The sequence below is a fragment of the Eupeodes corollae genome, chromosome 2 (genome assembly GCF_945859685.1).
Source record: "Eupeodes corollae chromosome 2, idEupCoro1.1, whole genome shotgun sequence".
Classification (NCBI taxonomy): Eukaryota; Metazoa; Arthropoda; class Insecta; order Diptera; family Syrphidae; genus Eupeodes; species Eupeodes corollae.
Window position 1 is genome coordinate 56,336,812 of NC_079148.1, and position 14,785 is coordinate 56,351,596.

At 27.5% G+C, this 14,785-nt stretch overlaps 1 protein-coding gene across 12 annotated transcripts in view; it reads left to right on the forward strand.

Annotated features, from left to right (window-relative positions):
• LOC129944549 (cAMP-specific 3',5'-cyclic phosphodiesterase) overlaps positions 1-14,239 on the forward strand; it is a 363,379-nt gene extending 349,140 nt beyond the window's left edge. For 6 of the 12 annotated variants that reach the window (XM_056054058.1, XM_056054063.1, XM_056054060.1 and 3 more), the window contains 9 exons: positions 6,843-6,962; positions 7,242-7,410; positions 7,526-7,619; positions 8,893-9,203; positions 9,273-9,537; positions 9,785-9,899; positions 9,962-10,124; positions 10,190-10,549; positions 10,730-14,239. In XM_056054058.1, coding sequence (XP_055910033.1) covers positions 6,843-6,962; positions 7,242-7,410; positions 7,526-7,619; positions 8,893-9,203; positions 9,273-9,537; positions 9,785-9,899; positions 9,962-10,124; positions 10,190-10,549; positions 10,730-10,852 — 1,720 coding nt within the window. In that variant the 3' untranslated portion in view covers positions 10,853-14,239. The remainder of the gene's footprint in view (positions 1-6,842; positions 6,963-7,241; positions 7,411-7,525; positions 7,620-8,892; positions 9,204-9,272; positions 9,538-9,784; positions 9,900-9,961; positions 10,125-10,189; positions 10,550-10,729) is intronic. The other 6 variants (XM_056054059.1, XM_056054064.1, XM_056054062.1 and 3 more) reach the window with 1 other exon arrangement.
• Positions 14,240-14,785: the final 546 nt, after the last annotated feature.

Below are 14,785 nucleotides of genomic sequence, written 5' to 3' on the forward strand. Positions count from 1 at the left end.
CCTACAATATCATTGTTTTCATTCAAAAACAATTTCTTGAGGAAAGATTATAGAGTGGGTCATGATGACTAATCCCTTTAAAAAATAAACAAATTATTTTGATATACCGCTTGGTTATCATTGTAGAATAATGTAAATAAGACTTTTAACGAATCCCAACGCCAGCACTGATAGCCAATGACTTCCTGACATGTAACTAAGAGGACCTCGACAATTTATATGTAGTTCCAAAAAGAAAGAAATTATAAATTTTGTAGAAATAATTCTTCAAATTTATTTTTTATACAGCTACAGTGAGTGTCATTAATATTCGGTTTTTATTTTTGAACACACTTTTGGTGTTTTTTTCGTAGTAAAAGTTGAATTTAGGTTTATTATTCTGTTATTTTATAAATAAGTATATTATTCTCTAAATATTTCATTAAAAAAATGGTTCAATCAGTTTACTGCATTAAGATATACGTCTATACGATAAACAACGCAAAAAAGACACATGTAACCGCTTCATTAATATTCGGTTTTTTGTTTTCTTTGCTGAGTTGACATTTTGCCCCGATTAACAGTTTGTCTATTCAAGAGTACCGTTAAAATAAAGTGTTCACTAGACGTTTGCATACATTTTTAAAACGATTTAGTGTAAGATCGTTTGATTTTATTTAAAAAGTTAAGCCTTGAAAAAAGAAACCTTGATATTTTCACCATAATAAAGCTGAAACATACAAACAAAATTGATGATATTTTAGACATGAAGCCAAACACTGTCGGTGATATTGTTTGGAGGTATAAAAAAGTTAACAACGAAAGAAGAACGGCTTGTATTAAGAAAAATTAAAGCAAACCTTAGTTTAAGTGCACCAACAATTGTGCAAGAAGTGTTAATGGAAATATGGAATGCAAAAAGAAAATATCTGCATCAATGGCTACAATGGTCGTGTTGCCCGAAAAAGGGCATTTATCAATATGCGCAACAGGAAAATACGGATCAAATTTCCGAGGGGACACAAAAATAAGGATGCAACTTGGTGAGATGATATAATATTTGCTGACGAGAGTAAGTACAACCTCTTTGGATAGGATGAAGAAGTTATGGTGTGGCGCAAGACAAATGAAGAACTTAAAAGCAGGAACACAAAGCCAACAGTGAAGCATGTAGGCGGGCACATCATGCTTTGGGGTACATTTCGGCAAGAGGCATGGAAAATGCAGTATTCATCGACGGTATATTAAATAAGAAATACTATTTGAGGATTCTAAAAGAAAATTTAAGGCAAATTGCTAAGAAAATGGTCATTTTAGGGATTTCAAATTTTTACAAGGACAACGACCTGAAGCACAAGGAGAATGTTGTAAGGGAATGGCTTCTGTGCAACTGTCCAAAATTAATCCAAACACCTTTACAATGTTCAGACCTTAACACAATCGAGAATTTGGGGGATGAATGGACCGGTGAGTTCACGAAAACCATGCCTCTTCAATAAGTGCACTAAATCAACAGCTTCAAGAAGAATGGGGCAAAATATGTAGACATTGAATAACTTTAAAAAATTATAAAAATTTGCCCTTGAATGTGTCTTTTGGCCCTTTGCGGCCAAATAATAAATGTCAGCTGCTTTAATTAACAGCAGGAACTTATTGATATTGTTTAAAAGCCCTATGGGTTCTTGACCCTTAATATTAAATTGTTTTCATAATAAGGTATCCTTCATATTTTAAATTCCTTTCTTAGAAGAAAAGATTCGGCGTGTTGTTGCCGACATATGACCCCAATTGCTGTAAAAATTGGCCGAAAATTAAGCCTCTCAAATGGATATATAAATAATATTTTTAAAAATATTCTTCTTCTTCTTTATCTCAAAAAAAAAATTGGCTACCGAATCAGTTAAAAGAAACCAAAGTTAAAAAAAAGCAATCGTCTAGAATATGACAGGTTTTACAATTATCACGTCGTAATTTCTGTCTTCTTATTTTATTTTATTTCTTTAATTTTGTTTTCACGATTTATGTTCGTCTTTAGAGCTTATTTTTCAACAACTTAATGTGCTTCACAAAATTCATTTTAATTAATTTATGATTGATCAATCCATGTCAAAATAATTAGATAAGATTTTTGGTATTTTAATAAAAAATACAATATATTTAATTGTTGTTTTATTGAGGAAAAAAACATAAATTAGCTTGGTATCAACGAATTTTATATATTTGAACTGTTTAATTTAATTTTATCAATCTCTATAAAATCATAAAAAGTAAAAAATGCATCTTGTAATTGAGTTCTTAAACAGAAGCAAACAAAGAAAAATAATACGATTTTTTACCGAAGACAGGGCTGTGATGCCAGAGGTCTGGGTTAAATTCCTGCTTTTCCATGAGTCTTGCCCCTTCTGTCGCTCAGATTTCGCATACAAACTGTAGGTTTCTACTTCCTCCACATTGCTCATACAGGGACCGGCAAAATAACCTCCCGTATTTTTAGACGTTTATATTTAAAGCTATTTATAGATAATGGTAATTATTTATTTTATTATTATTATTATTTTATTATTATTATTATTATTATTATTATTATTATTATTATTATTATTATTATTATTATTATTATTATTATTATTATAAGTAATTATTTTATTTAAAGTAAAATGGCATAGTATTTAATTTTAAAAATTCAATAAAATTTGTCTGTTAAATTGTTTATTTGTTTTTCATTGCCTTTTAAAACATGGGAGATCTTTTTGCCGGACCCTGTACAAAAGAATGGTTGAGAGTTGTTAGTATAAAGGCTCTGTTTTCCTGCGAGCTATGACGCCGCCTAATTTATTTTTATATAGTCGTTTGTTTTCACAAATTTATCATTCATTTAAACCATTAAAAACGTTCAAGCATATGATGTATGAAAATAAATTTATATTTTTATAAAATTGTATTTTTAACAATATAAAACCTGTTTTTTATTTGTAACGCATCTTCAAACGTCTTTACTTTAAAAATAAAAAAGAAACGATGTATTTCCAGAATTAATTGCTCCAAATTTAAAATTAAAAATGTCTTTAAAGTTTACTTTTGAAGTCATAAACTTTCACGAAATGATTGATAAAATTGTTCTGCTATGAATTATTGAAGAACTTGGTTTTGTACATTGTCAATTGATATTTGATCAACATTAAAATTTACCCATTTAAAACTTTGTTTCTTAAGAAGTTAAGCAACTTTTATTTGATATTTATAAATTTCCTGTTTTTCACAACAGTCTCATAAATGCTGGTTAATTTTTAAACTTTGATATTTATCAACTATCTATGAATGGTTGACACTCAAAATTGGGATTATAGTAATTAGAGTAATCTTATACGCCAACACATCGTTTTTAGCAAAAAGAAATAAGAAACTTAATATTAAAAATTCTTTTAATTTAATCTTGTATATTTTTTAAACCTTAATTACTCTTAATGTCTTTTTGAATTTAATCCTATTTTTAACTTAGTATTTATCGTACACAACATAATAATAATTATCTCTACTTAATTATTTGAAAAAGTATTAATTAATAAAATACAACTAAGACTACATACCTCGTGATCATAACCTATTTAATATTATAATGTTGCACCGGATGTAATCCATGTTCGTTCTTCAACAGATGCCTTTTACTTAAATAGGATTAAAAAATAGATTTGTATATTTTCTAAACTAAAATTCTTTGAATAATAATAATAGGATGTACATTATGTATGTATGTATGCATACATACATATTCACTGAAAAGACACCTATTTATAAATAAATAATTTATTTTTGTTTACTCAAACAAAATGCATTATAATAAAGTGACTAATTGTTTTGTATTATTTAATAAAAATAGCAGTTTGTTTTGAAAAATATTTTTATTTTATTTTTTGGTTAGAATTGACTGTATTTTCTTCTTATTAAAAAAAAAATAATAATATTTGTTGGGCATAGAAAATGTATGTGTTAAGGTCACTTGAAAATTTCATGACTAATTTTAATATTTTTTTCTATTTTGTATCTATTTAAATAGGGGAGAAGTGGTTTATTAAAGCATATTAAAAACTAAATTTTGTTTATGAAAATAAATGCATATTAAGAAATGTAGTGTAATATTTTAAAGATTTCAATAATCGAAAACATCCTATTACTATCTGAAAAACAGACACAACACGGGCATGAACTCTCCAAGGACATTTCTTTATTTTAAAAAAATGCACAATTTTAATCCATTGTCCCCTATATAAAATAAAAACAAATAAAACATATATCATCTTGTCATCTTATATGTAATTCATTGACCGTGGGTGTGTTTATATAAAAATAGCGCACCAACCTCGATGGTTGGATGGACGGATGGATGTTATTTTCGAACGACAATAATTTCAATCATAAAAATATTTGCGGAACTCAAAAATGTGTTGTGTGAATTTGTGAAATCATATTTTGTTGCCGATTAATTTTTACTTATACGTAAATTTGTAATTATAAATTATATTTTGTGTTAAAATATTAAGGAATTCCATATTTGCGTTTCAAAATGTATTTTTTTTATATTTTTAAACATTGAAAATATTATAAATAATAATTTTACGAATTCTTTTTGTGTTTTACGTGACAGACATTTTTTTGTTGACTTTAAGCTAGTGGACGCGTGCTTGTTGTGCTTCATTTATATTAAGAGAGGTTATCATATTCTTAAGATGACAAAATTAAAGACCGTGGGATTTTTTCCATGAAATATTTAATATAATTTTTTTGGAAATAAATTCCAATGTCAACATTGTTCTTTTTGTAAATGCAACTTTGTTTTCCAAAATAAATTACAAATAATGTTTTCAACCTTAATTTTTCTTTATTTTTAAAAGCTTTTTAAAAAGAAAAATAAACCTTTAAGACAAAAAAATATGTATTTTAAGGCTTAGTTTTTTGCTGATAACATTTCCTTATAGTGACCTTATATCCTCATTTAAGGATCTTTGGTTTGACAATATTACGTTTTGTCTATTGCAGAAACAAAAGAATACTTTTTTGAAGAATTAAGATGTCCTGAATTCAAATCTTGACTTTTAATGACATTTTTTAAAAAATATGTTCCTTCAAAGATGCTCAGACAACCAAAAACATTTTCAAAAGGCTTACTTAAGACACAACATATCTATCCCTTAATAATAAATTGTATGATGATTTTGCAAAGTACGAACCTTTGTCTTCTAGAAATTAGTTTCTATGAATTTTCAATGGTTATGAGTCTTTATTTGACTCTATCTGAAATTTTGAGTAAACTGCGAATTTAAAACTTTCATAGTTTTAAAAAATACGTTTTAGAGTTAGTACTTATATCGAATCCAACCTTTGATTTTATTTACTTTTAGAAATGCTCATTAGTTAACCCTTAAGTCCAGTTTTGGGAGTAATGTTAAGTATAGGGATTGTTTCTTTACTACACTACACGAATGTGTACGCTTTACCATGCTCAATATTAACTACTCATTACAATGTGCAGACATAATTCTATCTTCCTTTCCTAACTCCTCGCACTGTATTTAATCATCGTAAGGGTATTTATAGACCCTTGAGTGCGCGCACAATATATACAAAAAAATCTGCTTAAGTTTTAAAAATACTCGTATTATGTTTTTCCGTTTTAATATATTTCAAAAAATTGATTTAATAGAATTGTTTAGACGACGAATTCGTTACAGGTACAAAATATTATTTTAATTCCGTTTTGCTTTTTCTGTTGAAACCTGTTTTAGCACAAATAGTTCAGCGATTCTTTCAAATTAATTTGAGACACGTGAAATCTAACAACTTTTGAAGAACATTTTATCAAAAATTATACATATTTGAACTGAATATCGAAGAAAGTGATTATAGATTTTGAAAACCATCACAAATTCGATCGAAAAACAAATACTTCATGAATGTAGATAGCCTCAAATTGAATTTGAAATATTAATATCCCAAAAACCATAAGGTTGAGTAAATTTGAATAAATTTAATCAAAATCGACTGAAAAAGTGATTGGGAGGAACAAACCCTTCTCGACAAGTGTGATCATCTTTCAACATCTCGATTTGAATGACTTTTCGACTATCTTCTTCAATCAAGACTCTACGGTGTCGGGAGCTATGCAAAATGTTTTCATGGGAAAACTGCGTTTGTGGAATTCAGATTGGTGTAGGGCGTTCTACTGATTCTGAAAAAGCTCCTGTGTAAAGGTTGTACTGACAATTACTGGAGCCTTTGTAAATTACCATAATATATTTTAAATCACCAATTGTTTCATCAAGCGATTATCTACTCATATTGAACGCTTGATAAAGTTCGAACATTAAGATAATCCTATCTCCAAAACTTCTTAATACTCATTACAGAATTATCCCTTATTACACTTATAATTCGATAATGGCGTAATTCACGTTAAAATGTATTAATGTGACTTAAATAAGTTAGAAACCAAGAGTAGCTATAAACTGTGAATACAATTTCTCTCGCGCATGCAGACAAATAATTAAAATTCAAACTTTCTGTATTTTTAATTATTAGTAGACTTGAATTGTTTTATTAGACTTACAAAATTTAAGTAGTTAAATCTAGTTATAGAAATTAATAAGCATGACTTTAATAAATTATGTAGTTATCGTGCTTCATTTGAAGCAAAAAATTGAATTTAGTTTAACTGGCATTTTTTTGTTTTACTTTTTTTTCATTTCATAAAACTACTTAACTACTTCATTAGTTTTAAAAACTTTTAATTTCTTCTTTAAATTCATATTGCCTACCAAAATTTCGCTTTCATTTTTGTTTAAATTTTTAAAAATTATTCTCATTTAAAGTCTCAATTTTTATAGCCATGGAGAAGATCTTATTGTGACACCATTTGCCCAAATTTTAGCCAGTTTGCGTTCAGTGCGAAACAACCTTTTAAGTCTGACAAATGTCCAAGCGACAAACAAGTAAGCATACTACCTTTTTTTTAAAAAATTTCCCTAAATATTTTGTGTTTCGTTTTTTAAAACATTGTATTCTTTTCCTTTTGTTCTGTTTTATGTATGTGTTTCTTGCAAACCGTGTCTTATTTGTTCGTCAATTCGTCAACAATAATTTCCAAAACAACAATAACACATTATTTGTTTGATGTTAAAATACAAATCATTTAAATGTCGTCATCACTGTTTTGTGAAAAACAAAAAAAAACAAAAAACCTTTCGTATCCGTTCATTAATTAACGAAAGATCCAGGCGGCCTACACCTCCTTCAAATGCCAATCGAGTGCAATTAGTTCAAGGAGATGAACAATATAATCGCTTGGCCACCGATACTATTGAGGAGCTCGATTGGTGCCTGGACCAGTTGGATACAATTCAAACTCATAGAAGTGTGTCGGATATGGCATCGCTTAAGGTATGTATCACAAATTTAATTTAAAAAAAAAAAACATTTATTATGAAGCTTTGAGTAAAACTGAACTTTTTTTTCATATTTTGGAAATTTTTTGAAACTTCTTTTATCTTTACAGTTCAAACGTATGCTGAACAAAGAGCTGTCGCACTTTAGTGAGTCGAGTAGATCGGGAAATCAAATATCGGAATATATTTGTTCGACATTTTTGGGTAAGTAAATCGATCATGTTTTTGGACTTATTTTACAAACAGTACCAATAATCTATAGAGTGTTTCCCTTAGGACCTTTTTTTACAAATGAGAATCGCTAAATGTTTGACAACACGAGAAATCTGACAAACACAACCATAAGCGTGAAGCGAGCTATATCAGCAAAACCTTTGACTTTTATTAAATTTTCTGACAGAAATTTTTTCTTTCAATTCAAGTCTGATTAATTACATACATATGTGGGGAAAACTGTTTAACTTGCTTACTACTACATTTATCATATTTTAGAGTTTTCCAACAAAAGTTTACAGTTTTATGCTTAAAAAACGGATACGGATACTTTTGTAACACCATATCCTTCTTTTCATGAAATTGTTCATGGTCAATTCGTACATTCTTGAAGTCCATCTTTAATGTCTTGAATCGATTGTGGAGCATTGGCATTGATCATATTTGCCTCGTTGCCGTAGAGAAAAAAGTATAAAAGTGCTAAATCGCCATGTCAGTGGCTAGTTGTAATCTTATTTTGAATTAAAAACACGGTTAGGAAGCTTTTCTTGCTTAAATGCAAATTACGAACTGTTACAGAAAAGTTTTCAGAACTTTTAAAAAGAAATTTAAGAATGTCAATGGTTCGTTAAAACATGCATTTTTCGTGTATTTTTTACTTGGGGAATGTCAAAATATAACAATTTGAAAAGTATCAGCTATCCAAAAAGTAGCCTATTTAAAATAAAACTCAAGCTTTCAAAGTCCCTTAAAGTCTAAGTAAAAGAAGAAATTTTGTGGATATTGAGTACATTTTAAGGAGTTGTAGCGGTTTAGTTCAAGACTGACAAAACCCAGTAAGCTTATCCGTTTGCCCTAGTTTACTGCTTTATTTTAATTTGGTAATATAATAATAAAACAGTTTTCAAACAAAAAAGTTGATAGTTTATATATTGAAGAATGATTGCTTATAAATGTTCAGCTGTACAAAGATTCTTCTTCTTCTGGTACTATTTATGTATATCAGCGAAGAATGTTATCAATCGTTATTTCGTTTTATAAAACCAAAAATTATTTCTAGAAACGATCTTAACACAATTCAAACAATCAAATAGTCAAAGAATTTTGTGTTGAACTCTTGTCAACGAGAAGAAAACTGCATTATCGAAACAACATACCTTATATTATTTTGCTATCTACAAGTGATTAAAATTCTCTTATCTGAATTTCGTCACCGCAAACGTTTATTAAAAAAAAATATCTATATAAAATTTAATCTTTACAGACAAACAACAAGAATTTGATTTACCTTCTTTGCGTGTGGAAGAAAACACAGAACAACATGTGGTACCTTATCCTCGCGCCCGTTCACCACGTGGCCCGCCAATGTCTCAAATATCAGGTGTTAAGAGACCCCTATCGCACACAAACTCATTTACTGGTGAGCGGTTACCAACGTTTGGTGTTGAAACACCTCACGAAAATGCACTGGGAACGCATCTGGGTGATCTAGATACGTGGGGCATTGATATATTTAGAATTGGTGATCTGAGTGTTCATAGGCCGCTTACCTGTGTTGCTTATACAATATTTCAGGTAATTTTTATTTTGATAAATTCTTACCTATAACAACTTATAACTTTCTTTTTTTATTGTGTTTTACAGAGTAGAGAATTGCTGACCAGTCTTATGATACCACCGAAAACTTTTCTCAATTTCATGACTACTTTGGAGGACCATTACGTTAAAGACAATCCATTTCATAATTCATTACATGCAGCCGATGTTACCCAAAGTACAAATGTGCTGCTAAATACTCCGGCCTTGGAGGGTGTATTTACGCCATTAGAAATTGGCGGTGCCCTATTTGCGGCATGCATTCATGATGTGGATCATCCGGGCCTAACAAATCAATTTTTAGTTAATTCAAGTAAGTTATAAAGTTATATTATGAATTCCATTGCAATCTTGAACTTGTTACGAAAACTTAAAAAAACATACCATTTGATATTTGGGGATTCGTAAATGTATTCGAATGCGATTTAATGCTCTATAGGATTGATAAAAAAGAAGACGTATTAAAAAATAAATGAGATCCTTCATAGTTTCCTTCATGAACCCCTTAACGTAACAAATAATTTCAAACTTAATTTGTATACTTTTTTTAAAAAAAAAAGGTTCTGAACTAGCGTTGATGTATAATGACGAATCTGTTTTGGAAAATCATCATTTAGCGGTTGCCTTTAAACTACTGCAAAATACAGGCTGCGATATATTTTGCAATATGCAAAAGTAAGATAATATTTTTTTTTTAAATTGCCTTGCAACTAAACACTTAAATTATTAAATTCTAGGAAACAACGTCAGACATTAAGAAAAATGGTTATTGACATTGTTTTATCAACGGATATGTCTAAACATATGAGTCTTTTGGCTGACCTTAAGACAATGGTTGAAACTAAGAAAGTAGCCGGTTCAGGTGTTTTACTATTGGACAACTACACTGACCGTATACAGGTAAGATTTTTATTTAATCAAAAAAAATCATCTTTTATTAACAACTAATTTTTGTATATCATTAGGTCTTAGAAAATCTGGTGCATTGTGCCGATTTAAGTAATCCGACAAAACCGCTTGCACTTTACAAACGCTGGGTAGAGCTATTAATGGAAGAATTCTTTTTACAAGGTGACAAAGAAAGAGAAAATGGCATGGATATAAGTCCAATGTGTGATCGACATAATGCTACAATTGAAAAATCACAAGTTGGATTTATTGATTATATTGTCCATCCATTATGGGAAACATGGGCCGATTTGGTTCATCCAGACGCACAGGATATCTTAGATACTCTTGAAGAGAACAGAGACTATTATCAAAGTGCAATTCCGCCATCGCCACCACCTTCACTCGATGAAGGTGACGATAAAATTCGTTTTCAAGTAAGCATTAGTTTTTTCATAATCATTGATTATTGTATTTTTAAATCTGATAAAAAAAATATTATCATAGATTATATTTCAATTTTAGAAACCAATTCAGTTAACATTAAAATGAGTCAGATAAACTTTCTCTTATAAAACAATTTTTTATTTCAAAAATCTATCTTCACTTTATTACAGGTCACTCTCGAAGAATCAGATCAAGAAAATTTAGCTGAACTTGAAGAAGGTGATGAGAGTGAAGGTGGAATCGAGATAAAACCGTCGGGGAGTCAAAATCAATCCCAACACATTGGAATGTGACGGAGAGTCGCGGGACTTTGTAAAAAAATTACTGAAAAGGCGCAAAATTTTTTACTTATACGTTAGTATGTCACTTTTTATTGTGTAGAAAAAAATTAACAAAAAAAATATATAAAAAAAATGAATAGCGCAACAAAAAACCTAAACTAAACTAAAATTACTAGACAACATTTATAAAAATAAAACAAACATCAACCACAAAAAAAAATAAAATCCTTACAAAAACTAATTTAAACAACAAAAACAAAAAACTGACAAATATGTCGTCGAAACAGGCAAACAAATTCTTACAGGATAAATAAACAAATTATTAATATTTTTACTTAATAATTTATATTCTTAGTTGGATTTATAAGTTGCAAATTTTGTATTAGATTTGTTTTTATTATTTTCAATTATTGTGTTTAAGTTCAAAGGCACATTTGCCAAATTAAATAAACAACTCTTATAATTTTTAAATGTATACAAACAAAAAACAACAACTTACAAAACAATATGAAAAATAGAATTATGTAAACCGATTTACAAGAATTTAATTGAACTCATGTTAATCAACAATAAAAAACAAACAAACAATAAAATTAATAAAAAAAAAAAACAGATTTTAAATTTGCGCTCCCCCCCAAACAAAAAGAAAAGTTACAATTTAAATTTTGTTCGTTTTATAGCATTACTACTGCAATTATAAAGAAAATAAATATGTATGAAAAAAAAACTAACCAAAGTGTGAATTTGATGAAAGTTCTAAAAAACCAAAAAATTAAAATAATATACACAATATACTACATAGGTACTGGTGTTATATTAAATTGAAAATAAAAGTATATAAAAAAACAAAATAAAACAAACGGTAGCTAGTCATTTCAAATGTTATTTAAATTAATTAAAATGTTGTAACTTAAAAATACAAAATAATTTGTGTAATAGAAAGCCCACACGTCAAAAAAGTAAAAACAAAATACCATACATACATACATTTAAATATTATTCATTTATGACGGAAAAGCACAATAAATAAATTATTGTTGGACTCGAATTTGAAACAAATATTTAAATATATATACAAAAAAGTACATATTATATTAAAATAATAATAATAAAAAACAAACACACACAAAATAAAATAACTTTAGTTTGTAAAACTCTAAGCAATGCTCGCTGCATCTATTCTCCTTCTCTTCTTCCTTCATATAAGCAAATATATAAATAAAACAAAACAAAATAAAACAAAAATATTAAAGTCTTCGAAAATAAAAAGAATGTTGTGATCTAACATGTTTTAAGATTTTTTATAAAAAAACAAAAAAAAACTAATAGTCCTTAAAGTCTTAATTTTAATAAAATTAAGATGAAAATTATATTTAAAAAATTAAACATAATATCTACAAATATTTATTTAGAGAAAAGTTATTGGATGTTTTCCTTTTACTAATCAAAAACCATAGACCTTTAAAATTATTGCTTACCTGCTTTTCATTAAAATCAACCTCAAACAACAAAATTTAATTTAACTTAGTTTATTATTTGTTTTATTTTTTGTTTATCAAAACTTCATCAATTAAAAGGGAAAAGGTCCAATTTCTTTTTTGAATTGTGTAAAAAATAAAAAAATCTTTATAAAACAAAAAAAAACAATGTACATACAGAGAAAGAGTGAAATTCTACATTATTTCAGTTCATTTAAAATAAACGCATACATATTTGATAAACAAAAATATTAACATAGTAATTAACTGTATTCATAATAGAAACAAAAAACAATTATTTTATTTATTTATTCTATATTTTATTATAAGGGCAGGATCCCTCCTTTTGCTATTTATGTAGTACATATTATGATAAATACAAAAATTAAACATTGCAATATGCATTAGAATATATACATATATATATACATATAACAAAACCATTGATAGAAAAAAAATGTTACAAATAATTTTTAAAAAATCAACAAAAACAAAAAAACTGTGTCATTGAGTGTATCGATGCAAAATCTTTGTTCTCCTTCAAATAGCCGCAAGCCCTGAAAAGTCTGCATAAGTTAAAACCCACAAATAATGAATGCCCATTGTTAAAATTTGTTGTGGTTTTTCTTAAAATCATAAGTTTGACTTAAATTTATAAAAAAAAAAAAGAAATTATAATACTTTTAAAAATCTTAAGAAAGGCAAAACTGATTTACCATAAATTATTTCTAAAAATTAAACTAATGCCAAGGCATTTAATTTTATTGTTTTCTTTAAATTACTATCACTAAAGATATAAAAGACCCGATGACTTTTAGACCCAAGCATATAAAAATAATGATACAAAATTTGATTATATAATATATATATAAAATCCCACACCTACATACATACATATATCGTAAACATTAAACTCGTGTAACTTAGATTGAATGATAAAATACAAAAAACAAAAAAAGAATAAAATCAATGTTATGTAACTATAATAGTCATATTCATACATTATTAATGCAACTGAATAATCTTATTGCCTCTTTTTTGCCAATATCTAAACGTGAATCTTTTTTATTTTTGTTCTCATTTATTAGTGATCTGCATAACTAAATATTTCTGATATCAAAACTAATTATTATTAAAGTATAATAGGACTTCGATAGAAACAAAATTAAACAGAACAAAAGTCATAACTTAAATAAATAACTCAAAGAGCAATAGAAATAGACAGACAAGACGACAGATATAGACAGACAGACATTAATCTTTTCTTTTGTTTTGCTTGTAAATATTTCTAAACAAAAACTAGGTAAATTTCAATATTAAAAAATGACATTTGAAATTAAAAAAACAAAAACAAAAACATAATAAATGTCTTTAAAACTGATAAAAAAAAAAACACAAAACAAAAGAGTTATGAAACTATAGAGGTTGGATATAAAAGAAATCTAAATGTAACCCAAGTAAGAAAACAAGTGTTTTTATTTTATTCTGTTACTCGAATGAGCGAACCAAGAATTTACAGATTGTACACTGTCAATGTAGCTGTAAACTTTATTGGACATTAAAAATAAAAAACATACATACAATTCAGATATACACATAGGAAACAAAAGTACTATTATTAAATGTAATAAAACAAATATTGTACTAGAAATCTAATTAAAAACAAACAAAACAAAAAAATCACTAAACAATTTTAGTTTATAGAAATGTAAAAAAACAAAAATGAAGGAAAAATCATAAGTATAATTATAAATAATTGGCATAGCACGTGACGCTGGCGTGACGTGTGTGTTGTATTTATTTTCAATATGTGTAATAAATTATACAAATAAAAATATAAATCTGAAAAAAAAACAAAACAACAACAAAAACAAACGGAAACATATTAATTTTAAATAAATCTAAATTATAACAAAAATAATACTTTGTTTTCATTGAACTTCTATTTCTTTATTTATTATGATTATGGTTATTTGGGTCCTGGTTTGAAAACTTTTCTTAAATTTATTTTAGATTTGGTCACTGCGGCGTATGTGGAACCATTTTCCTTGTTCTTATAGACAAATGTTTATTTCCTAACTTTTATTGTGAAAATAGGAGCTACGCCTATACGAAATAAGAAGAACTATGGTTTGTATTAAAAATAAACAATGAGTTAATTGTAAGATCTTTATATTACATTTTGAAGTTTTTAGGAGAACAAGGTTAAGGAGTATTATTGTATTCTCCATGGGCCATTTTACCCCCGTCTAATATCAACGTCGTACAAAAAAAATTACTGTTGATCTAATTCATAAACATCTATATTTTATTACCTTTCATTTGAAGTTTATTTTTTGAAAATCGGAAAAGAACTTCTGAAGTTATGAGCACTTTTTGATAATTTTTATTCAAATTATTTTAAACATACATTTTAACGACCAACAGCCCAGAAATTTGCTCGATTTTGTTTTCGCGGATGTTTAAG